The 26,523-nt window shown below is 39.8% G+C and overlaps 1 protein-coding gene across 4 annotated transcripts in view; it reads left to right on the forward strand.

Annotated features, from left to right (window-relative positions):
• esyt2a (extended synaptotagmin-like protein 2a) overlaps nucleotides 1-26,523 on the forward strand; it is a 63,929-nt gene that overhangs the window by 15,056 nt on the left and 22,350 nt on the right. For all 4 annotated transcript variants that reach the window (XM_087832655.1, XM_087832654.1, XM_087832656.1 and 1 more), the window contains exons 3-8: nucleotides 3,935-3,976; nucleotides 6,845-6,979; nucleotides 7,370-7,446; nucleotides 8,026-8,098; nucleotides 13,519-13,608; nucleotides 24,816-24,871. In XM_087832655.1, coding sequence (XP_087688781.1) covers nucleotides 3,935-3,976; nucleotides 6,845-6,979; nucleotides 7,370-7,446; nucleotides 8,026-8,098; nucleotides 13,519-13,608; nucleotides 24,816-24,871 — 473 coding nt within the window. The remainder of the gene's footprint in view (nucleotides 1-3,934; nucleotides 3,977-6,844; nucleotides 6,980-7,369; nucleotides 7,447-8,025; nucleotides 8,099-13,518; nucleotides 13,609-24,815; nucleotides 24,872-26,523) is intronic.

Below are 26,523 nucleotides of genomic sequence, written 5' to 3' on the forward strand. Positions count from 1 at the left end.
GACATGCAACACGGGGCAATCCACGTTAACTTGCTAACGGAGATTTGTAGTGTTAATGCGGTCTGGTGTTAACGTCATTTTAACGAGATTAACGCTGACAGCACTAATTTATCTTTTAAATAGTTTCAGCTTTTTAGTGGTGAAAATCTGCTTCTTATCTTTGTGTTATGTAAAAGAACACTGAACATAGTTGGTAGTTTGCGCTGTTGATTGAAGAAAGAAAGACATTTGAGGACGTCATCAGAGGCTAAACTGAGATGGACTTTTCACTATTTCCTAATCTTTTTATGGGAATAATCAGGGAATTCAGAACAGATTTATCAGTACCAATACTGCTGCACTCCTGTCATGTGTAAATGGGAGTCTATACACTTGGCAGTAAATGGTGAGCATGACATCGAGCAGGTTTAGTATAAAAACAGAAGTTTGTTCACATGGTTCATTAAATGCAAACAGAAAACAGGTGTCGTCACAGGAAATGCAATCCACAGTGGGATGGTGATGTCATCATTAGCTTTTTCAGTTGTAGGATGCATGACTGCATGGTCATGGTGTGCATAGCATGCATAACTTGGATAGCTTCTTGGGCCACATGTGAGACTCTGTGACTCTCAGCGATGCTTCTGTATGCGACACATGCAGCATTCAGTCATGTCTCTGTACCCATTTAGATGTTTCTCAGTTTCTAAAGACACTCGGCTGTCCTTTTAAATTTCTGTGAAGGCTTTCATGTATTTAGATGTTCATTTTTAACACAAAGTACGTATGGTTCACAAGTCATCTATGCTTTAATTTGTACAACTTTACATGTGTGAGAAACAGTTGTGAATACATCTACTTTAAGTTCAAAGACAGATTTGTCTTTGAACACATAACAATTTCAGTTTTATTAAAAATATCTTAGAAACTTTTGGAGGATCACAAGAACATAAGCAAATATATGTTTTATGTCTTAACTCCTCTCTTAGCTGTGATGTGTGGTCCTTGACTTTCCTGAATGCAATCGTAGGATCAGCTTTGGTCAATTTCATTTTTCAGTGAAATGGACTTTGATCTTTGGGCATTCAAATACACTTAAATGCAAAACACTGAATGAGGAAGCACATGCAAAGACAAACCTTTTATTTATGCTTGTGCTTTGAGCCTTACCAGCCTGTATTTAAATGGACTTTGTTTGTGGCCCCTGCCACTCGTGTATCGGCCTCAGGCCTGAGTGTTTCTCCCGAATCCTCTCAGCGTGCCCATTATGTAACACGTCTGCCACAGTCTACTCCCTGTCCTCCAGAAGTCCTTTGATGCTGCTGCACTGACATCCTGGTGTTCGGCATGTCGCAGCACTTAGCCTCTGAGTTGTATTTTCCTATGAGACATCCATCATTTGTCAGAAAATGATACTGCACTTAGGGAAAACATACAGCAGCCACTTTGCCAGGCTGCCAGCATGACTGGCTGGATGGCAGTACAGGTCTGTCAAGTCGGGTCTGTGGCTTGAAGTCGGATCATTTCAAGCCTAAAATGATGAGTGCATGCGTCTAAAATAAGTTGAAGTCTAAGAAAAGCAGTGAAGCTGGCTGGATTTCCCCTTTTTACCTAATGGCAGCAGCAGTGGTAACTTGAGCCGAGCTCTCACTATGAGCAGTGAGCCCAAATGGCATCTGCTGAAGACATTTTTGCTTTTCTTTTTGAAGTACAGGGCTCAACAGTTCCCCATCTGCCCAACAGTAGCCACCAACACAGCTACTGAAGAGGCCTGTGAATAGACTATATATGATACATACATAGACATAGACTGGATGTTTGGCATTTAGTGGGGTAATTGCTAATGCTAATCCATTAAGCTTATTATTTATATTGTGTTGATGGGGTGTGTCAGTTCACTATTGATTTTTTTTTTTTTTTGATGTTTTGCAGCAACTCGCACAACATCTTTCTGTCTCTGTGAGTATTAGGCTGCGTTCACACTGCTGGCGAAAGCGCATCAAATCCGATTTTTTTTGACCCTATGCGACCCATATCCGATCATGGTATGACAGTGTGAACGGCACAAATCCGATATTTTCAAATCCGATCTGGGTCACTTTCGTATGTGGTACTGAATCCGATACATATCCGATGTTTTAGAAAGCGACTGCTGTTTGATGGTCATGTCGCATTAAATCCGTCTTTTACGTCACCGACACAAGACAGACGCCAATTATTAGCGCCTGAGAAGACATCGCGAACGCTTCCTGGCCATCCAGTGTAGATGTTAGTGAAACTGTTGGGAAGACAACGTTGGAGGAACGTGAACATTTTATCTGTACTGTATAATCTCCAGATTTTGACAGAAGTCTGCAACTATCCTTTGAAGCACCGCTCCTCTAAAACAGCAATAAGGATAATTATTAGGTTATTGACATTATTATGTCAATAACAAAATAACTTAAAGCAAAAATTGGGAAACGTGAAGTCCGAAGTCTTTATATTAAGGCCATCAGTCAAACAATGTTTGCTCTGGGTCTAAACAGAGCGCGTTGTGTGTGAAGTCTTCTTTTGCGCATGCGGGCCGCTTTGAGCGTTCACACTAGAGCGCGTTTGCTGTCGCATTTTATTTGTAGTGTGAACGAGCAGACAAAAAAATCGGATTTGATCAAAAAATCGGAATTGAGCATTAAGACCTGCAGTGTGAACGTAGCCTTAGAAGATCTCAAGACGGCAGCACAGTTCTGCTTCACTTGGATCTGGAAGGTGAACAGTTGTTTGTAGGCTGATTCATATTGTGGAACATGTCACCTCATTCTGCACAGGCATGTAGACATTTGAAAAGAGGGCTCAAAGTGCTGACACGGTCAGTGTGTTTTCTCGCTCTCCATGTAATATTTTATTTACTAGCAAGTTAGTTGCTAGGAAGAATCCCTAGTTATTGTAGCTACTCCAACATCTCAGCTGTGATGGGATGAATTAGGATGAGATTCAGTGCAGATGTTCATGTTCCCCAGAGGAAGAACTCTAATTACTTTGATGACTTTTCGTCTTGTAAACAATGAGGTACACATTGATGGTTTTCAGAGAAATGTCTGTTGTAGCCAATTGGTTTGTTTTCACCTCAGCAACACAACTGAAGTTCTATCATGAACAGTTCTTTGACATCAACAGCGATGAGTGAAAAGTGGAGGTGTGTGTGAGTCTTTACACGCAGCATCAAACACTTCATTACGGTGTTTTCTCTGTGGCTCGCTGCTCTGCCAAGAGAACTGGCATGAATGAATCAGTGGGAAAAGTACAGGAATGTGCGGTAACACGATGCCAAAACAAAGGTACGAGCTTTCACTGAAATGCTGCAAGAAGCCTCGTTGTAAACTCAGACCTGCACTTTCCTTTTTCCTTGTTTGTTTTTGCACCTTGGTGTGATGCAGTGCAGCTCAACAGCAACATTAAGCTTTTAAAATTGAACCAGCGCATCGTTTAAGCTTAGAATTTTATGTCTAATTTAAAATGGTTTAAAATGGTTTAATTTGTTTTTGCCAGGTTTACTTCATAAGCTGACAAACAGGAGTGCTACAGTATGCTTCATAGTTACTACACAGACTGAAGCATTTCCTGTAATTTTTTGTGGCCTGACCTTTGAACTCCTTACTGTTTATCTCCTCGTTGACCTTTGACCAGAAGCATGTAATATGTATTTTTTTACAGGTTATTTTTTACAGTTTTATTGCTTTGTTTTCTACCTTGCAGCCTAATGTAAGAGCCTGTAAATTCATGCCACAGATTACAGTAGTTGTGATGTAGTTTGTGAACCAGTATAGAAACAATGCGTCCTCTATAGTAATGTCAGGAAACGGAGAGGAGGCACAAATGAGGGCACGCCTACAGAAAAGCATGACCTTTCCATTAGAGCTGTTTAAATAAATGTAAATCGTGTTTTTAACTGATACATTTCCATCTTCTATTCCAGGTCCATTATCCAGATGTGGAAAGAGTGGAATGGCTGAATAAGGTATACACACCTCTTTTTCTTCTTCTTTATATTATATTTAAATTATTTTTTGTGCTTAGACACCTACTCACACACCGCCTTACGTCCTCAACAGTAGTCTGCCAGCTAGCAGAGGCAGACAGGCAGGGTTTATAAATAGGGTCTGAATCTGGAGCTCTGAGAGACCCTGACCCAGTGCTTACACCTCCCCAGAGAGAGACACGGAGGTGGGGAGAGAGTGAAGGAGAGAGATGCAAAGTGAACTAGAGAGGGAGAGAGAGCGAGTCTTAACATCAGAAGAGCACCACTTACTGTAAATGTTTACAGGTCCTTCCAGTAAAAAGGTAATGGATGAAGATGAGCAGGAAAATATCTTTTTAACATCTGTTTATGGGAACACAGAAAATCATTTGAAAGGCAAATAAAAACCAGAGGTATTCTCCTCTAAGGCAAAGAAATGGCCATAACCTACCTGTAAGATGACAATCAATAGTTCTGATTATCACCACACAGATGGGCCCTTTTATAGGAGGATGGAGTGAGGGACAGCCAGGGCTTTGGTGGCTTACTCTTTATTGGGTTCAAATGTCTTCTAAAGTATCGCTAAATGTTTCAATAAATGTTAAATTAGGATATAAAAAAATAATTTCTTACAAAGACCCTCATTTATTTAGTAAATGTACTGTAAATGTCACTTCATTTATTAAATGTGATGATCACCAGTGAATGTATGTGATGGATAATTACTCCCTCATTTCCCTCAGATTAGGATTTTGACATGTAGCTGCGTTGCTCAGGCAGATTAGATGATTTTACATTTTTCGTAGCCAAACACAGAAGTGAGGAGCGTGAAAAGTCACGTCGTCCGCTGCCAACAGATATCGCTCAGTTCATTGCTTCTTTATCTGGGTCAAATAGGTCATAATGAGCAGAACTTCACCTGCCATAACATCAGACCTCTGTGAACCTTTAATGCTCCTGGTCACTGTAATCAAAGGACTGTTTATAGCAGCTCATAGTGTTCACCTGAGGGCACAGAGCATTTTTACACTTTTAGAGGATGTTACAGGGAAGTTTGCACTCATAATATGACTCAGTCATTTCTGTGGTAGTGACATTTCTGAGTGTGGCTTAGTGAATGGATGTTAAAGCAACAATCTGGTAACTTCTTAACCCTTTAAGACCTACCATAGAACCAAGTCCGCCAGAGCTTATATTATATTTTTACATGTCGTAGTGCCATTTTTGGGAGCATTTCAAGTTGATATACATCAATACAACCATTATAGCCCAAATTTTAATAATATGTCTGCATTAAGTGCATAGTAATTACATAAATTGCAAAAAAGTGCAATAAACTACAAAAAAATTGAAAATCGTTTTTGTTTTTTAACATATATTTCTAGTTAGAGAAATTTAAGAGGCTTATCCCTCAAAACTGTAAATACAAAAATGTTGCACAAACTTGTTTCCCAACACAGAAAATTTATTTTGAGTGCCTTCATAGTTTTATTTTTGAAATACACCAATTTTTATATACTGCAGGAAAAACGAAAATAAATATTATAATGCAAATTTGCAAAAAAGCAGCATATGCATCAAAATAAACTATTTCCAGCAGTGCAATATGAGTCCTAAGCATCCCAGAAACGACACAGAAAGTCATAAAGTCAAACATAACTTTTAAAAACACCAGTATAGGCTCATAAGGCCCCAATGGTAAAAAAACTACATTTCCGCAAAAATGACGTCACTTCTGGTTTCGGGCAGGTCATGGCGGACATGCGATAGTTCACACTGATGGACATAGGAAGTGTTACAAACAGCTGATCGGATCGGCAAAGCGTGTTTCTGGAATATTATGTTTTTGTTGCTGCAAGTGCTTTTTATGCAGCTTTTGTAAAGTTATATGTGGAAGGAAACTGTGACCTAGGAAAAGCTGATGGCATAAGATGTAAGGACAACTCCTCCAGTTTCATACGCAAAAAAAATTATTGCGCTAGCTTATGCGGTTGCAGTGCTACAGGGATTTAAAAATAGTTACGCAAAATGGAGCGTGTCCGCTTTGACCGGCTTTAAAGGGTTAAGGCATCCGTAACGTTAGTGTGTATGCTTATTAATGCTGACATATTCAGTGTGTTTTGTTATGTGACAGGAGACTCGGTTACACTTGGACTCAAAATGCTCGTAATAATCAGAAGTGTCGTGCAAAGTTTGAGTGCATTATTTTTCTCGCTGTGATTGCACAAGGAATTTTTGCGAGGTGATATTATTTTAATGCGTCAGCAGCAGCAACTGAAGGTCAGGTGAAGGAGCAGCTGAGAGTAATTGCAGGGTGGTTTCTTTTATCCCGTGGACTATAAAAATGACCTCGTTTGGCAAAGGTGTTGGCAATACAACACTGCTGATAAGAAATACAGCTGTATAATATGATACAGTGTGATGTAATATGATGTAATGTGAAGCAATGCGTTTTATTGCCCGTCAGGGGGATTTCAGATTGGGCACAAGTGGTGCAAATAGCTGCACATGTAGTTACAGAAACACAGGAGTCTTGGTAACAGCTTCTCAATTGCAGTAGTAAGTATAGACAATCTAAAGTATGACAAACACAGTGACAGTTTAAAGTACGCCGATCTCTGCATTGTTTGTCATTTGAACTAAATTGGTATAGTGCAACAAACACACAAGCATTTGCAGAGAGATGCCAGGTAATTGTTTTTCACCAGGTCTGCTGTAAAACACGAGGCTTGTCCAGCAGCTGCATGCATCAGTGCTCAGTGACTGACTTCAGGCTGTGGGCTGAAGGATTTTGGGCTGTGGGATTTGGATGTCTTATATCTGTCTAATTCTTTCTCCCACATGATTTTTCTCTTTTCCCTTCCTCAGACGGTGAAGCAGATGTGGCCGTTTATCTGCCAGTTTGTGGAGAAGCTGTTCAGAGAGACAATCGAGCCGGCGGTGAAGGGCGCCAACCCTCATCTCAGCACCTTCTGCTTCACCAAGATTGACATGGGCGACAAGGTGACAAGATAAGAACACAGTGTTGTGAATGCACTCCAAAAGGCCATGGCAGGACACTTCTGCAATCTGGGTTATTCGTACTAATACACCAGCTAGTACTTTGTTTTATAGGCTTTTATTGCCTGTAGAATAACACTTTTATTTTTAGATGTTAGGTTTGTGGGAAATCCTGAAGAATTAGTGTCAGCACCATCTGTCAGAGTGTACGTGTTCAGATCTTTTATCGCATGTTTCTATTTGTGACTCCTTTATTGACTCGCGTGAACTGATTTAATCAGAACTGGAAAGTTTCTTCGCCGCACACCCAGATTTACCTCACACGTAGAATTATGCAGAGCTGGTAAACATTAAATAAAGCTTTTACTGCATGTCTTCTCTTTTTTTCTGCAGCCGCTGAGAGTGAATGGAGTGAAAGTTTACACAGAAAATGTGGACAAGAGGCAGGTTATCATGGACCTGCAGATCAGGTAGACCGCTCAGATTCATTCACTTGACTTGGCCAGTGATGTAATCTTAATTGCACTTGTTTCTTTCAAATTATGACTTTTTATGTACAAATCTTAGCGTCAGGCTGTCGTTTAAAACTTATAGTTTGTTTAATTTGGTCTGAATCAGTTGATGAGTTTTTAAACTCAAGTGGTTTAGTTTGTTTTCACACAGAGAAAACTCAGGCTACACATGAGGTCACTTTGTCGTTACTTCAGTAAATGTTTATTAAAGTGCTCATTTTGTGCGCTTCCTTTTTCTCAGGATCATAATTGGGAATAATTGTCAGTTGTATTACCTGATTGTTTTGTTTTCCAAATAGAAAGGAACATTTCCACGCACTCGTTTTTTGAGCCCATGCAGAAATGCTCACTAACACATCACATGTAGATTAAGTTACCGTCGAATAGATTAGGATGGTGGATGTACAGCACTCTCCTCAGTTTGTGTGTAAACTTGCCCTTTAAAATCTGAATAAATGCATGATGAGTTTTTATTTTTATCTTCATATGAATACACACATGAATCCCCTTCTACGTTCTTCTCGCCCTTCCTTTCAGTTTTGTCGGGAATACAGAAATTGACGTGGACATCAAAAAGTACTACTGCAGGGCTGGAATCAAAAGTATACAGGTACGAATCCAAGATAAATGCAACATGTTAAGGTCAGTAGTTTTATGCCTATTTATTAGGGGTGCAACGATACTCGTATCGATATCGAACCGTTCGATACAGTGCTTTCGGTTCGGTACGCATATGTATCGAACGATACAACATTTTTAATTTATTTTATCAACTTTCCTTCTGACGATGCTGTCTGTGTTGAGCGCTCAGTGGATCTGCGCTCGACAGTGCAGCCTAGGCGGAGTAGTCGAACACAGATTCACTGGGTGCAGGGCAAGCTAGCAGACAGAAGTTAAGCTCCTTGCAACATGGCAAATTGAACCTCCCCCACCCTCATTCAGATCTGGCGTTTGGAACTATTTTGGTTTTCATGTGACGTATGACCCTGAAGGTAAGCGAGTCATGGACAAAAGTAAAACAGTATGTTGGATGTGCCAGCAATGCTCAATTGGTGGGAACTAGTGTGTTAGCGCAGTTAGCTCGTTAATGTGTTGACGTCTTCCAGCCCCACTCATGAGGCGATCCGCGGTAGCTCGTTAACGGAGATTTGCCGTGTTGTGACCTTAACGTCATTTCAGATTAACGCTGACAGCACTAGTGGGAACACAACCAATATGACTGCACATTTACTCCGACATCATCCTAGTGCAAAGACAAGTGGAAGCAGACAAAAACAAGCACGCATGCTACAAACTTTACCCGAGTCATTTAGACAGCCGTTAGCACATGATTCTCCTTATGGGGACCTGATATGTTTAATATGCTGCTGAGAATATAGCCCAGAAGAAGCGTATAGTATAGCTTTTATTTTGGAAAGAGACATTTCTCCATAATAAACTCTCTTTTCCAAAGATGAGTGATTCCTCAATCAGATACAGGGCTCGCAAAATCGCTAGCCCGACGTCCTGGGGCTTTTTTCCAGTCGGGCTACCAAAATCTATCTCTGCCCTGCCCGTCGGCCTATCGTAGGAAGGAAAAATATATGTCAATGCTTTTGCATTCTTTCGGAAATGTAGCTGGGTAATTATGTCATTGGCATCGGCCACTGTCAATATGTGACATACTGAAATCGCGTTTGAATTTGCGCTTGTTTTTTGCTTTCACTTTGCAATCGCGTGAACTGTGTATAGAAAGCGACAGCACTGATTGGTGAGTGATGATAATTTGCGCACCAATTCCTCTGACATCGTCTTATCAATCGTTAGCTTACTATGCAAACATGACAAGTGAAATCTCCTGCAGCTTAAACATGTGAGAGGTTGATCGCGCAGAGAATCGCTGAGCGTTATGTTAGTGCGTGTGTAAAAGCAGCAGGATATATATTTTAGTTCTGTTGAGCCAAATAAGACAGGTCAGGGTGAAGAAGTGACAAAACGGAAAGGTTATGACAAATCAGACTATAAGGCAAAAAGAAAGTGCAGCTTTATGGTTTCATGGACAAAAGAATTTCTGTGGCTGCAATATGACGAGCTAAATAACCAGGGCTGCACATAAGTGGTCCGCAGGTGCGCATTCGCTGTCAAAATAAAAACCGCACAAGATAAGAAGTTGCAACGCGTGTTTGCGTACATAAGATTTTAAGGAAGAGGACAGACATTTGTTTAGAACTTTTAAAGATGTCGAAGAAGCTCCTTTAAGCAATTACTGTGATGTTCCTCCACCTCCAAAGAAATGTCAGAAGGAGTCCGAACCACAAAAGAAGCACGTATTCTCGGAAAAGTGGTTGCAGGAGGTGAGCTGGCTTCAAACAAATGATGAACGCACAGAGATGTGGTGCAGAATGTGCCGTGAAAATTTAATAAATGACAAATTAATAAAAAGGCATGAACATTTTTTTTGTATCGAAAAAATATCGAACCGTGACACCAAAGTATCGAACCGAACCGAACCGTGAATTTTGTTGTATCGTTGCACCCCTACTATTTATCCCATATAAAGACATGAAAAATACAAAGTCTGTTGTCACAACACTTCCCTCCCTCCATCTTCTGCTTTTCCAGTTCAGGGCCCAGTAGGAGTATAGATAACCAGTGTAGATGATCAACAAACAGTCACACCTACAGCCTGCACATTTAACTCTTCTATAGTTTAATCTTATCTTTTTTAACAGCTGTTTTTGACAGATACACTCAAAACAGATTATCCTGCTTACCCAGCAACAAAAGGATAGTTAGCTTGTAACTCATGTTAGCCGCTAATGTAAGTAAAGCAGTTAGCTAAAGACAACAAATAATAAAATTAATAAATAAATACCTTCATCAGAGGACAATAAACCTAGGTTAACCCAAAATGTGATTGTTGGACTTACATTTTTAAGAAACATTTCTCCTCTTGGATGGTATTTTTCTTCCACCCCATCAGATTTGCTCACTTTTTACTACTTCATGTTGGGCACTGAAGGCTAAGTGTAATCTTAAGGCCACAAACTACCTGAAAACCTTGTGCTTACTGTGTACCTCTGTGCATATGAGGAAGAGATACACGCACTTTAATTCTGGTCATTCTACTTATAAGAAAACAAAATGGTGAATTGAAATTGTTCATGTCTTTATTATTGAAGTTTATTTTATTTTTAATTGGAAGTTAAATATGTTACAAAATATCAAATTGTATTCCAGTCTAAGATGATTTGCTCTGAGGAAATGAAACATTGGCTAAGTCCAAAATTAATTAAGTAATTTGTCATATGTTGATGGTGTTTATGGTGATGACACTTATCGGCAAACTCTGCAGTTTTATGATCATCAAATTTTGTGCACACAGAGTTTGCTTACATTTATTTACGGACAAAATAGGCTTTTAAAACAACCGACTTTAATCCAGTGTTTGCACTTCCAAAAGTTTTTCATATTCACATATTTTCATAAGTATAAATACAGTGAAAAGTCCGTTGTCACAACACTTTCTGCTACAAACAACGAGTCCCTCCATCTTCTGCTTTTCCAGTTCAGGGCCCAGTAGGAGTATAGATAACCAGTGTAAATGATCAACAAACAGTCACACCTACAGCCTGTTTACTATAACCAGTGACCCTAACATGCGTGTCTTTGGACTGTGAAAAGAATGCAAGAATACCCGGAGCGAACTCATGCGGAACGTGCAAATTCCACAAAGAAAGGCTGGTGGATTTAAACCTCCGTGGTGTAAGGTGACAGTGCTAACCTCCACACTGCTATACCCCAAACTACAAGTCCATTAATTCAATAGTTTGAAAACTTAAAGTGCAAAAACTGAGACAAGAAATCAGTCACGTTATTTATTTTATTAAGACCTCCTGCATGAGTCATCACCGTTCCCTTGGAGTCCAATGACGACTCATCCAGTAACTTTGGGTGGACGGCCGTTCCTGGGAAGGTTCACCACTGTTCCGTGTTTTGTCCATTTGTGGTTAATGGTTCTCACTGTGGGTTTCTGGAGTCTCAGAGCCTTAGAAATTTTTTTTTACATAGTAAATTTTAGGTGCCAGGAACAAATGAATGTCTGGAAATTCTCCCTAATAAATAAAGTGGCTGATTTAACGGACATAAAGTTGTTATTCAAGTATGATCCTTGAAATAGTCCCAGTGGTAGCAGAAGTAGTAACAGTTTCTAAAAAAACAAATGAATGAAGAACTTAAAAACACACACTGTACCCCAGCGGTGACTCCTACATCAAGTACTGACCTCTGCGGAGAAAGTTAATTGCATCATGTGTTTACACAGAACTGATAACGAGACGTTATCCACTCAGCTGTTGGCACAGGATCAGACCATATTTGCTGACCAGAGATCAGAGTGGGAGAGAAGACCCAAAGATTTACAGAGAGAAATGGCTACGTGTACAAAGCCCAGTCGATGTTTTCCTTTTGTGTTTGGCTCAGATTGTAGAGCTTCAGTCCCCGACGGTGTGTCAGCATTTCATAGGCTGCTGAAGATATAAGTAGTTTAAATGGAGAAGATGTGAACTGGGAGCTTATCATGCTTCGTGAGTCATTCGGGTTTACTCTCCTCCACTCGCTCTTTTCTTTTTTGCTGTCACATCTTTTATTTAAAAAGGTATCTTCTTCCTCCCAGCGGGCCTCTGATGGAGCATTATCAGCTGCACATGACTTCTAAAGCATCCTGCTTCAGGGAGAAATGAGCTGCAGGACGGAAAGTGGTATAAACAAGAGGCTATCTGCAGTCTTTCCGCTGCACGCCCGTTTCGATGTGCAAAATGCTGGTATTTGATTACTCAGAGCAAGCTACAACCAAATTTGGTGCTACAGACGGCCAGTCTGCATGTCTGAGGTTTGAGTCACTGCAGCCTCTGAGAAACCTGCATCCAAAATACGCAAAATTTCTTCATTCTCAGGGCCTCAAAATTAGGATTACAGTAGGCTTAATGATTACAGTATATGTGAGTCTGTTAGTACAGCTGATCTAGTTATATTTTGTGTTCTTGCAGGAATTGGAAATAAACTCGCTGGTTCTTTTTCCCTCTTTCACCCACCGTGTATTTTGAGCTGCTGTTCCACTGTTCTGTGTGGATAACATTACATACACCCAACCACCACCCACGCCTCGCGGATGAACACAACAGAAATCTGAATAAACTCTGTATATATGGGGTAAAAAACTATATAGAGACATTGTTCCTCAGTATTTTTGACTCACAGTCTGAAATAATCGCTGCTCGTTCAACAAGAATTGTCAGAATTTAATCAAATTTGTCTCTTAATGGGTCGTTGCCCAATTTGTGTTCACTGTGCATTTTTACCACAGTATTGATCAGATTCTACTCAAACTAATGGGTCCTCACACAATATTCATTGTTGCTGGTGGATTTTGGTCATTATTTCTTGTAATGCAGCAAATCGGTAACAAGAAATCATCACTTTCTCTCTACTTTAAACATTACAGTAACCTGTGATGGATTGCGGGCTGTGAGTGGGGGGAAAAAGTCAAATTGAATGCAAAACACAAACAGGAGAAGAAAGGCCGTCTCCTGACTGACAATCCTGTGACTTATTATCCCACCCATTCAGTCTGTTATCTCTCAGTAGCCAATAATATGCTGTGACGGCTGTAACTCTGTTGGATTTGTTACAGGGAAGCAATCAAACTTAAAGATGAAACAAAACGGTCCCCTGTCTTACTCTTGTTTTCCCCTGACCTGGATTCTGAGGCTTAACAGGTAATTGAGGGGAAGAAAAACATAGAGTTAAGGATTAAATGGTCCTGCAGGCTGTGAATGACCAGAAGCAATAACTTGGGTAAACTTGTCTGTGAACGCAAACAGAAAGCAAGTCACTTGGATCAGAGATGAAACGTTTGTCCCACTGAGAACGTTACGTCAGATCAACAGAATCAAGTTTTAGGGCTCATCGATGTAACCTGGACCTGGGGGTCATCGCAGGCTAAAAAACAAAAGACTCATTTGTGATGTTTCTTTCTTTTTCTCTGTTCAGCTTCATGGAGTGATGAGAGTGGTGATGGAGCCGCTGCTGGGGGACATCCCTCTGATCGGTGCCCTTTCGGTCTTTTTCCTCAAGAAACCTGTGAGTACTTTAACTTTTGGCAGCCTCTGAAATGCTTTCAGGTCTTGTTGTTTCCATTATGTTTCCTGGTTGGATTTTTACATTAACGAGTCCCAAAATGCTTTGTTTTTGTTGCGCCTTGATCTGCATTGCAAACAAGGGGAACATCAAGCTTTTTACATGAAAACACACGCGCACGTTTGTCAAACTTTGAGCTAATAACTTGCAGAATTCTAGCATACCAGCACCAGCTGTTATCACTGAGATCTTATTGGTTTTCTTTGCCTGATGGTGGTCCTGCTGGTACTGTACACTCTGCCACCTACCACAGCGCTTTTCTCTTCAGTCTTCTTGAAGGCAGCCTAACTCAAGCCCTCCTTTATCAGTGCATTCCTTCTCTTTGACTGCTGCCTTCCTTCCTGTGCTTCAACACGGTCCCTCTTCTAGATTCAGTCTTTGATGGTGGCACTCAGAGGAAAACTATTTGCTCTCATAATCTTCAAATAGAATTGTGAAATTGCCCCTATCTCAATAAACATACATCTTCAGTCTGAAATTAGTAGGAGGAGGCTTTTGTGGAGTTTTGAACTAAACGCTGAAGCTTGTGGTTCAGACGTGAACCAGGAAGAAGTCAGGGCGGTTACAAGTGATTTTATCTCTCTCTGCTGTCAAACAAGGTGTGGAGAGCTCAGGCAGATCGTTGCTGACATGGAACATACATCAAACATTAAAGAGTTTCAGATGAGGCCAGAAAATGAAATCAAATTCTTGATTTTCATAGATGTTTTTGTGCAGAATTGGAATAAGACTGTTCAAGTCTGTCAGATCATTTATGTCATCTGCATATGTGTGAAGTGCCCTGACAGGGTCCCTCTTCTAATCTCTTACCACAAAGGATCTAACAAAAAAGGAGCGACTGCTGACACATTTACTATGACATTGTGACATCAGCGTTATGTCTCTTGTAAAATATATTTGTAGGACTTCAACTTAGAAGCTGGCTTATCTAATAATTTACTATAGAGATGTCCTAGGGCAAGGAGCCAAACACTGATACGCAGTGTTCACGTCAAGCATATGAGGTCAGATCCTGTCTGTCAGGAAGCTTTTCACCTCTTAAGGCATTTTAATCATTTTCCTTTTCAGGATGTTTTAAAAATCCTTCCTGATTGAGTTGTATTGTACTTCCGGATGTAATGAGTGTAGTAATATGTAACGTGTGAATTTACACAGTGCAGTTTTGTAAGTCAAACTAACAGATCACTCGCCAAATTTGTCCTCTGCTCTGTAGTGTTGTTTATCCTCGTTGATTATTTTGCTATAATGATGACAGCTTGATGACATTCACCAATCTGGTGCAACAATTGTGTTTAAAGAGGAAAAAAAACAAACAAACCCTCAACAGCTGTGTCGCTTTCCAAGAAATAGTGACCTGATTATTCAAATAAGCTGTTCTGTGTAAGAACTATTGTTTTTCTACATCTGCCTTCTGCTGTGTGACTCTGCAGATAAAACACGCAGCTACCTGTGAGGAGAGTTGCATGATTGTAACTCTGTGACAGGATGCAAGTGTTAATCGCTCCTCTTTGGCTGAGCTGGATTAGCTATATGCATGCTGCTTTGATTAGCAGATGTCGACAGTAGAAAAATGGTTTCCTCCAGCGGGTGGCGGGTTTCAAGTTTCACCAATAGTTAAAATTTAGGCGGAAATATTTCCCACCTGTAATAATCATTAACAATGAAAATACGAAAGAAATAATGAGAGAATCTGAAAATCCCGCCCACTGTGCAGGTTTTCTCTCTCTGTCTCAGGCACCGCTCACCTGAAGCACGGGTTTGCGTCTGCGCATGTAATGCAATGATTGATTGTTAATTTTGACCTGAACTAAAAGTGAGGCAGCCCAGGAGGTTTTTTTTTTTGCATAATCCTGTTTTGTGATATAGCGAAATATTAAGTTAGTTCATATTAATGCCAGATTTTATAAATAAATCTTCACAGATTCTGACAGATTTGTCTACATTTCAAAGACATCTAATAAAGGCCCGTGATTGGCCGGTGCCTCGTGTCATAGGGTAGATTTCTGTTGCTTTGTTGCGAATCAGAAAATTGCAATAAATACCTTTAATTAATATGTATTTCCTGGAATCGTTAGTTAGTTAATTGTAGTAGCAGCAAATAACTTTCTTAACTTTCTTGGCTTGTTAAAAATGTCTCTCAGTTGTGCTTCCAGACTCAGACTAGCAGCATTGCTTCCACAGCTATAGATGGTATATTGTGGTGTTATCATTACTCCTGGTCGATAACAACCCTCACACTGACGGTTACCTGCTGCTGTACCGCCACAAATAAACCAACTCGTCACACCGAGCGTGATGTTGCTGATATTTCTTCACTGTTGTTGTTTCTCCTTCCCGTTCCTCCCTGTGTGCCACAGTTGCGTTGTGACGGGTTGCTTAGCTCCAGGCGTGACAGCTGTGTTCTGACAATGCGGCTAAACAGGAAACTGAGCATTGGTGTCAGTTAGTACCAACCACCAGCCACCTCTTTGTTTTGGTTTATTCTGGTGTGTCTCGTGCTTTTGATTTCATCAGGGGCAAGTTTGAGGCTTCGTGTCGGTTTAAAAGTTTGTATTCATCGCACGACGCTGCACAGGGCAGGGTTTGTGCATTAGTCGGTGCACCACTTTTATCCAGTGTTGTATTATCAGGTCAATATATATACATAATAGAAACATCAAAAAGATCATCAATGTTCAGATAATAAAGCAGACTTTATTAGTATTGTCGCTGATTTAGCTTCTGACATTGTGAGCAGGTTAACTGCAGTTGTATAAAGTAATTATTTTATAACAGAACATATTTTAATATAACTTGATTGAAATTGGCTTCCAAGGGAAGAATTGATCAATTTTCTTTGTATAAAATTATTTTTCTTTTATTGCAATGAAACATAAATGTAAAACTTCCAGGAACTGCTCACCAGCTTAAAAGTGCAGCAGACATTTCAGTAACTATAACAACGAATACAGTAACTGTATCATATCATTTAGCATGCACGTCATAGTAGCTACAGCAACATTACTGAATGCCTAAACCCAACCAAACGACAAAGAAAGTGTAGAGAAGTTGTAAACTTTAAAATGTAAACATGTACTATTGTGGGATATTATATGGACGTCGGTCAGCATCGGTAAATTAAGCCAAAAAAGGTCATCCGTCACATCTGGATATGGTGAGAACAGGAGTGGGGGTGCGTTTGACGGCTACAGTTATATTTAAGTGATGTTTTTGCCTGAGCCACATGCTGTCCAAAGTGACATCAGACCTGTCCAGCGTAACTCTAAGGCTGGTTTTACATGTTTTACACATGTAGATCGGTCAAACCATCCAAACAGGTCCTCGAGTGACGCAGCGCTTTGACACAGCAGTTTTAAATAACAGCCACCCTGACTTTGGCTGTCCTGACATAACAGGACAAAAGATTGTGGTGGTTTCGGTGAAGTCATAAATCAGGATACGCGGCAGTAATTCTATTTCTCTGCTATGAACCGTTTGCTTCTACAGCAGCCAACAGACGTTTTTACTTTGAATGAATCAGATTTACAGTGCTGGGCTCTGTTGAGCACAAGGATAAATCGCTGATGTGTTTCTCTGCTGAGAGAATGTAAATGTGCTATAAAGTGTGGGTAGTGATTAAGGTTGGGCGACGTGTAAAAATTTCATCAATAGTCCAATAACCGAGGATAGGCGGTATTTTAGCTCAGGCACAGACTTTTTGATGGGCAGAGCAATGCAATCATGCATGGACGGGTTTGCATGTTTAGAATTTAAACGTTTTGTTTGAAGGGAATATTTTACCTTCTTTTTTTGTTTGCTTCAGTATTAAAATAGCTACTTTTGGATTCTTTATTTATCTAATTGAGATGCGCCAAATTGCAAAAAAGACTCAGCATTACCTCAGAGATTTATCTTTTATGTTCGCTGGAAGAGACATTTAGATTTTTAACTTACTTTTTGTTTAATTTTGTATTTGTTGTTTGGTCGAGTGTGTAAGACACAGAAACACTGGAACAGCCTGTAAACACGGTTGTAGTGGAAAAAGGAAACCAGTTTCTCTTTGTTTCCCTCCCCACCATTGTGGTTTTTGTATTTAAATAAAATGTTTTGTTTTTTTCTGAACTGCCTTTCTTTCTTTCTGTTATGAGTTTGAGTGCATGTATTGCTGCTGCATTTGGGTGCAGTCTGAGGAGGGTGCATTGGTTCGCTGCTGGAAGAAGGTGCCATTAAAACAGCACTATTAATTTTTTTCCATTGATTGCTTCTCTTAGCTTCAACCAACATTATTAGCAAACTTACTCATCGGCAAATAAATAAATAAATCACCCTTTAACAATCGTCGATAGTGGATATATTCGTCCAATCGCCCAACCTTAGTGGTGAGTGATACCGCCTGAAACTGAGTGACGCTGTATTCTTCATCTTCTTTTTTTCTATACCCGAAATAGCAGCTTAGCAGCGTCCACACAGTAAGTTGTGGTTAGTAAGACACCATCTTAGATCAGATGAAAGTAAGGGCAGCTCTTTCTCACACTTCACACAAACACCTCACTGAAGAAACGTTTACTTTTTCAGTCCGAAGCTGATACCGTGGTTTTGGGTGTTTGCCAACATAAAGTATCTGATCCGAAACCAGTGTCAGAACAACAAGCTGTATTTCTCATTTTAAAGAAGAGGAGGGGAATATTTCCTGTCTCTGTAATGCTGTGTCCGTCTGTAATCATCCATCCATAAATTCCTTCCACCTGCCCAATCTGACCTGTGCAGGTTGTACCCAGAGTGGATTTTAGGTCATCTGTAATCAGATTTAACTCGTTTAAAATGAAAAGTAAACACAGAAATGCTTTCAACAACTATATTTACTGAATGCGTGTTTATTAGCAGTGAACAAAAAACAACTGGAACATGATAAATGCAATAAAGAAAACTCACTTGAATTATTTGTGCTAATTTCTTTTCTCTGTCCTACTTCTGTTGGACCTCACATTGGCTTTTGACACTGTTTCCACCACATCCTCCTTGAAAGTCTTAAACATTGGGTTGGTGTATCTGGAACTGCCTCAGATTGGTTCTCCTCATATCTACATCACCAATGTATGTTAAATCCTCTATCAGGGATTTAGGTGTCACTTTTGACTCGACTCTTACATTGGACGGGCACGTGAATTCTCTGGTTCGGTCTTGTTTTTATCATTTAAGGAATGTGGCTAAGTTAAGCCCTGTTTTATCTCTGAACTGGAGATTGCTATACATGCATTTATTTCCTCACGCTTGGACTATTGTAACTCTTTGTTTATGCGTCTAAGCAAAGGTTCTCTGGATCGTCTGCGGGTTGTGCAAAACGCTGCAGTTAGACTTTTGACGAAATCCTCTAAGTCATAGGTGTCAAACTCTGGCCCGCGGGCCAAATTTGGCCCGCAGCCTAATTACATTTGGCCCGCAAAGCCATACCAAATTACTATTAGAGCTGGCCTACTGGTATTATACAGCTAATATATATGTTGTTTAGTATTAAACTTTGCTTGTTCCATATTCAGTTTTTCAGCAAAACGTGTTTGAGTCCATAAGAAAAGATTCATTCTTATATCTGGAGGAATAAATATATTTCAATAAATATTAACGTTAGCCCACGATTTTGTTCCAGTTTTGAATTTTGGCCCACTGTGTATTTGAGTTTGACACCCCTGCTCTAAGTGTTCACATGTGACACCATTGCTATCTCAGCTACACTGGCTTCCTGTTGAATTTTTAAGTTCCTGGTCTTAACATTTAGAGCCTTGCACGGACTGGCACCAGCCTACGTCTCTGATCTGCTACAGCCCGATGTCCCCAGCAGGTCCCTGAGGTCATCTGATCAGGGCTTACTTGCTATAAAACAGACTAAGATGAGAACTAAGGGTGACAGAGCTTTTGCCACTGTGGAACCGTAAGAACTGTGGACTCAGTAGTTGTTTTTAAAAAACAGCTCAAAACTCACCTTTTTAAAACTGTTTTTCATAAAATTTGTGTGAGTTTTGTATTGTCTATTTTTTAACCTTTTATTATTTGTTATCTTATGTTCATCACTTTGTGACTCTGTCTAGAAAGGTGCTATATAAATAAAAACAATTTTTAAAATTTATTTTATGTTGGTGTGAGTCTCTGCATTGCTGACATTTATGGTAGCACAAGTTTCTTTTTCTCTATTTTCAGTTTCACTTATAGAGAAACTGAAAATACTTCCACTGTTCATGTGGAGTGGAGCAGAAAGGAGGCCGATGTAATGAAGATACTTTTTATTGAGTCTATGGCAACCGATGAGATTAATGCAAAACAACCTGTCCGACGGGTGTCGAGGCCAAAATAGCAAAGAAAAGAGAGAGGGAGAGGAAGGGAGAAGCCAATGGGAATCGACTGTAGTCAACATAAATTTCTGCAAACACGCTAAACACACGGATAGCACAGCAAGCATGAAACACCTTTAAACTGCAGACGCGCAGAAACGAATGAAAGCATTTCAGTATCCAGTCCAGATTTTGTGCATTCATAAAAAACGATAAACGAGTAACCTTCCACCTACACTACGCAGAGTGAAACCTACAGCCTGATGCCTGCATAGAAACCCACAAATAGCAGTTGGATGACACTCAAGTCAGTTGTGGTGTGAAAATGAATTCTAATGAAATCACCTCCTCAGCCAGTGCAGAGAGCAGTTTTGCATGTTTGCAGACTGTGTTTATACTTTGCTTTTCAAAATAAAATAAAAAACACAACTGAATCTTTTGCTCTTTTTTTGTGATTTCATTCATTTCTAATGTGTTCTTTGAAATCCCCCAGCTGCTTCGATGCTCTTCCTGTGCCAGCCTGGCAGAGCATTGTTGTGGTCCACCATGATCTACATAGAGCTAACTAGGCCACAGAAAGACGCGCGTTGCTGTTAATCATTTGTCTCTTATGGTAATGACTCTCAAAAGAAGAAAAGACGCACACTTTTGAAGTCTTATTAGGTGTATAATTTGTGATTTTTATGCATTTATTGTTTAAATCAGTTTTACGTGTGTAAAGCGTTGTTTTGTTGCTTTGATTATGACTCATTTCCTGTTATGTGTACATATATCTTACTCTGTGCTTGAACTTTGCCAGTTTCTCACGTCAGTTTTCCCTCATTGCTACTCAGTCTGCTTCTGATGTAATGATGTCAGCCAACATTTCACATTTGAATCCTCTTTTATAATCGTCTTCACAGTTTCCTTATCTCACAGATACTGACCCACTCCTGCAGACGCACTCTTCTCCTCTGACACTAACATATTATTGCTTTTGTTAAAAGTAGCATGTAATGATTTCCTAACAAGAGTCTGAGCATTGTCCTGCGAGCTGTGCAGCGCAGTCGTGTGATAGTGAACACTATCAGTGAGCTGATTGTGGTCCCGACAAACTGAGAACAGAGACTGGTTCTTGTTACTCTCTGAAAAATCAGGTTTCTAGATCAGTGGTTTCCAAATGATGTGCCTGGATTCAGTTCCACGTGTGCGATGGGATTTTGTAACTGCTAGGTCTCTGAGGTCAGCTGATCAGTGTTTGTTTGTGGTACCCAGGTCCAGACTAAGAACTAAAAGAGTTTTGCTTTGGAGGTTGGGGGTCCGAGTTGTTGAACTTGCATCTGTCGGACTTCTTCAGACACTGTTGATACTAGGGCTGGGTATCGTCACTGATTTTTAGAATCGATTCAATTCCGATTCACAAGGTCCAGAATCGATTCGATCCACGATTCGATTTAATTCGATTCGATTCGATTCACTTAGATTTGAATATGGGAAATTTTGACAGTCAGAAATATTATAATTCAGATTAGTACGTTTACATATTTTTGTATCTATAAAAAGGAAGCTGACACACGCAAGACTTTATCAAAGGTGTGAGCATCACAGCAGATGCCTTTGTGTCAAAGTAGCTGAAGATAAAACACAGAAACACATGAAGGTGATTTTTCCTGGCCTGGGATTTTATAAAAATATTCTGCAGTACATCAAAAACGAAAGAAAACCATTAATCAACATATGAACATTACCTCTGAAGTTACAGCGGTTTTATTAGAGACACAGCTGAGCATTTTGCATTTTGCATAATTTTAAAAAGTTTAAATTTGTTCAGCATTGAACGGCAGAAATTAGGTTTTCTTTTCGGAAGTATATAAAACAGAAAAAAAAAAAAAAAGTCGGCCGATAGCGCTGTAAACAACGGTAGACTTGTGCGTAACAAGCAAGCGAATAATGCAGAAAACCGTACAGAGAGAGAGGGGGGGAGAGAGAGAGAGAGAGAGAGAGAGAGAGAGAGAGAGCTGTGCATCCTGGTCGAAGCAAAACAGTAAAAGTAAGAGTGAATACATGACGATGTTTTTGTGAAGCGTAGTTTGGATCCTCTTTTGCTGCTGGTTCGGTCAATATTGTTTGGAGAGACATCAAACTAACAGCTTTAGAATCAGCGCATAAAGGGCGTGAACACAAAGCGCAGACCTGCCGACAGATCAGAATCAGCGGGCTGTCGGCTTTCAGACCCGACTGTGAGAAATTCGACATCTAACTGATTCTGATCCGCGGGTCGCGCTGTGTGTTTACGTCTTTGTGCAGAATCTGTGTTCCTGCTCTCATTTACTGTTTTAGCTGTTTGGTGGTTGTTGAAATTTTGTGAGATTTCACCTGAGATTCTGGCATTTGGGGCAAAATAAATTTATATTAAAAAAATCGATTCATGATTTTAATGAATCGATTTTACGTAATCCAAGCCAGAATCGATTTTAATCGATAAATCGATTATAAAAACCCACCCCTAGTTGATACCTTTAAGAAGAAACTCATGATCCACCTGCTCAGGTCTCCTTTATGTCATTTTATCTGTTTATTCCATTTTAATTGAAAGTGCTACACAGATACATTTTAAAGCACAGCAGTTATAAATTCATGGATTCATTTACAGTTTGTATTTTTCTTCATGATGGTTGGATCAGAGTCCTCCTGGTGGTAGACGGCAAACAACAGGAGTCAATTTTGGCCTTAATGAGATTCAAAGTGTTGGCATAAATTTTTTTGTAGGGTATCGCATCCAAATCATTATCTGGTATTAAAGAGACCAAAGTGTGCCATCAAGTATTTCCATCACAGCTGCTCCGCCTCTACCTGTCGAGTCTTGGGCTTTCCAGTTGTGGTATTCCTGCGCTCGCTGCAGCCTTAGATGTATTTTCTTGGATGACGGGTTAAACGCCAACCTATCTTCTGCTCTTTTCTTCCATCCATCTTAACGTCTGATCTTGCAGTGAGAGGACCTTTTCCTTTTTATCGAGGTTTTCATTAGTAATTATATCTTGACACCCTCAACTCAAACCAACCATCATAACATAGCAACAGATTTATTTCAATCTTTCTGACTAACGCTGACTTGTATGACCTGCTGCATGATTTGAGGATTAGATCATTACATGAATAAGCAGGCGAGTGAGTGTACACACACAAGTACTACCACTGGCTTTATACTACTTTACTTGGGCGTGTCAGGAATGTGGGGTTAGAATCAAAGTGGTTAATTACTTGTCCTTGTTATCTGGTTATTCAAGAAACCCAGTTAAAGTTCCAGTACAAAAGCCTCATAACTGGGTTAGAAATCCAGGTTGAGCTCTCTTTCTGAGTATGAGAGTCCTGGCTAACGCCCTTTGTGACTCTCTTGTGGAATCAGTTGCTGTACGACGGGAACATGTTGCTGCTTGCATCACGGGAGCATGCTGGCAACCTGCTGTGTCATTAAAAACACATTAAATAGCAGTGCCTTCAATAAAGTTTCTGTTTGCATTATTGGCTCTGTTGTTTCTGTGCAGCTGACCGGCTCATACTTACCAGATTATCTTGAGTAAGAGGAGGTTTCATAGTGTAAATAATGTGATTACTGTTCTGTACAGTTAGTCTGATTCATCTGAAGATGCTAGCATACACACGCTAGTATACAAACACCATGTTAGGCTAACAGCTGACATATATGATCTTGTCTAAATGTAAACACACTGCTTGAACTTCCTGTTGTCCAGATGCTATCTGTGTTTGTATAATTTTCTAGATAAAAATGTCTGGTAACTGTGACATTAGCAGTAATACACATTCAAAAAGTGCAACATGTCCCAGAGACATTTACAGCAAGTGACATTTTACTACATAATTTCTTTATTGTTCTTTCCTGACTGTTGGAAACGGCTAAAAAGCAGAAACACGGGGAATTAAAACGGCTTGACTGTTTGTTTTGTGGTAATGAGTAAGAGGAAGTTCGCTGTTTGTCAGGAGTTTGTCAAATGTTATGATGACATTGGATCTCTTTTATTAGCTCTTATAATGTAGACTTAATGTCTTGCAGCTAATTATTTGTTAGCATAAAGTAATGGCTGCAGTCAGTGCTGTGTGCGTTCACACGGGAAGCTTCTGTATCGATTATATCGACTGAATTTAGAGCTCGGCTCCTTGGCCGTTCCCGTCTTTGTCTTGACTCAGTGAGGAGCTGTTAATATGCAGGAGAAGATCTCAGAGACTCTTTATTGTTTCAGCATCTACATCGAGCTGCTTCGGGCTGCTCCCTTGTCACACATTTGATTTGGCAGTTTTACACCAGATGCCCGTCCTGATCTGACCCCCCTAAGGGGATATGTTTCTCCAGCTGCAGTCAAACTAGCAACCTATCAAGTTATCTACTGCACTGTGGAAGCACATGATTTCAACATCTGGCTTCAACATCTGTATGAAATGAAAAATAAAAGTATACCGTTAAGAATTGTCATATAGTTGAAAATTGTCGGGTTTATTATTTGGAGAAAAATAAATAAATCTGTGGTTTTGCTGAGATTATATTTGGGTGTTGACTCATTCACATTTTTGAATTTTTATTAAAATGTTAACATTTATTATGGCACAAAGCTTTTTTTAAGCACTATAAAACATGAGTGCAGAGGGAATTTTTAATCATATTTCTTGCCGAACTCTGAAACCTTCAAAAATCCAGTCTAAACATGTGCTATCTTTCTCTGTCGTCACATTTTCATCAGGAAGCATTGAGGTTTTGAAAACACCAAATGACCTTTTGCTTTGTTTTCTCATCATCTTCTAATTTTCTTTTTAATAAATCTAAGTCTAAATTGTAGTATTTGTCTGTTTTTTCAGTTGCTGGACATCAATTGGACTGGGCTCACAAATATGTTGGACATTCCTGGTGTCAAGTAAGTACCTGCGGATAATTATTTATAAATAAAATCTGCTGTGTGATTTATGAGGGTGTCATGCATTGTTACAGGCTGGGTTGACAGTTATTTGGAAGCAGCAGACATTCTTTAAGTTCAGTTTAGTTCCAATAAACTGGAGAGACTGGCATCTCCACACTGCAGGGAAGGGTTTGTTATGGGAGAGCAAGATGGCTAAAGTCAAATAGAGAAGTTTGGTCTTCTGATTGAATTTTTTCAAAAGCACTGACTGTCACACGCAGTGATGAATCACAGAGGAATGACTGCTGTCCCACTGAGGCATCTGGTCCCATAGTGTCACTGGATGTTTGAGGCTATTTGTTTCACATACTGTGTTATACTGGAATTATTCTGTCTCTCATGCACAAGCACGCAAACACGCACCTACCGTTCTCTTCCTGGTGGGGGCGTTGTCACCCACCATGATTCCAGAGTGTTTTGTGTAGCTCACATGCTGCCGCGGAAGTTGTTGAGCATGATAAATGTTTCATTCCTGTTTTAATGCCGTGTAAACTTTAATTCCTCGTCCAACATAAAAACCAGATGTGCATTATTATGACATACTGTGAGAATCGCTGGGCACGTTATTTGAGATGATTTAAGAGTCCGTGAGTTCAAGTTGGATGCTGTGGGAGCCGAGAGCGTCTAATCTGTAAGAATGTAGTGAGAGGCAGAGAGACGGCTTACCCAGTTGCTTTTCACTGCTGTTTTGTGAGAAGACTTGTTTTCCTTTTTGGTTTCCGTTCAAGAATATTTTCCTTATTCTGCTGAGCTCATGGAAATATTAATTGACCTGGACATGACGCAAAGATTTCAGCTTGCTTCCAGCTGCAGCAACTGCAAAATATTAGTGTTTAGGACAAAAACAGGAGAAATCAGACCCTGAATGACTTACAGGGTCAGCTGTTAGCTCCTTTAGAGTTGGATTGTTTATTAAAATAGCTGTGAAAACTCTTATTTTGCAAAACTGTGGGGGGAAAAGACACAAATTAGAAGTGTAATTTGGGCAATTCAAAGCAAACTGCTTTTTTATGGCAAATAAAAAGTCTTGTAACACATAATCTTTTATTTAGTATTCATTCAAGATTCATGATTTCTCTTTTCCCAGCTGCCTGGAAGTGTGAGCTGAAAACAGACACAACATCAAAGTCTGGCTGAACTAGGATCACTTAATTTTAAATCAGAAAATATCTCACTTTCGATGAGTTTCACTACGTTACAGTTCGGAATCACTTTAAAGAGACATGCAGCCCGAGCAGGCTCTGATGCTCAAACTATTACGTTAAAAGCAGGATCACAGAATGGATTATAACCATTCATTTTCCTCTAAGTGTTGATATTTTTAGCTGTGTTATTATGAAAGGAGACCTGCCACAGACAGGGATGGGATGTTGGTTGGATTTGTGGCAAGATTTTCCAGACAGGAAATCTTTTTTTCATCTTTAGGGGCACAGAGAAGTCTTTGGTTTCTAAGCTTTAGGTCTTTTATTCCATTTTAAAAGGAGCAAATGTGTTTGCCAGATCCAGCTGTGTGATAATTTGTTCCCTTAGTTCAGTGAAATAGATGTTCAGCAGAAAAAGACACTGAAATCTTTATCACTACATGTGCTTGTCTTTTATGCCTACAATAA

The sequence above is a fragment of the Neolamprologus brichardi genome, chromosome 18 (assembly GCF_056152115.1).
Source record: "Neolamprologus brichardi isolate AB-2024 chromosome 18, ASM5615211v1, whole genome shotgun sequence".
In the NCBI taxonomy this organism is placed as follows: Eukaryota; Metazoa; Chordata; class Actinopteri; order Cichliformes; family Cichlidae; genus Neolamprologus; species Neolamprologus brichardi.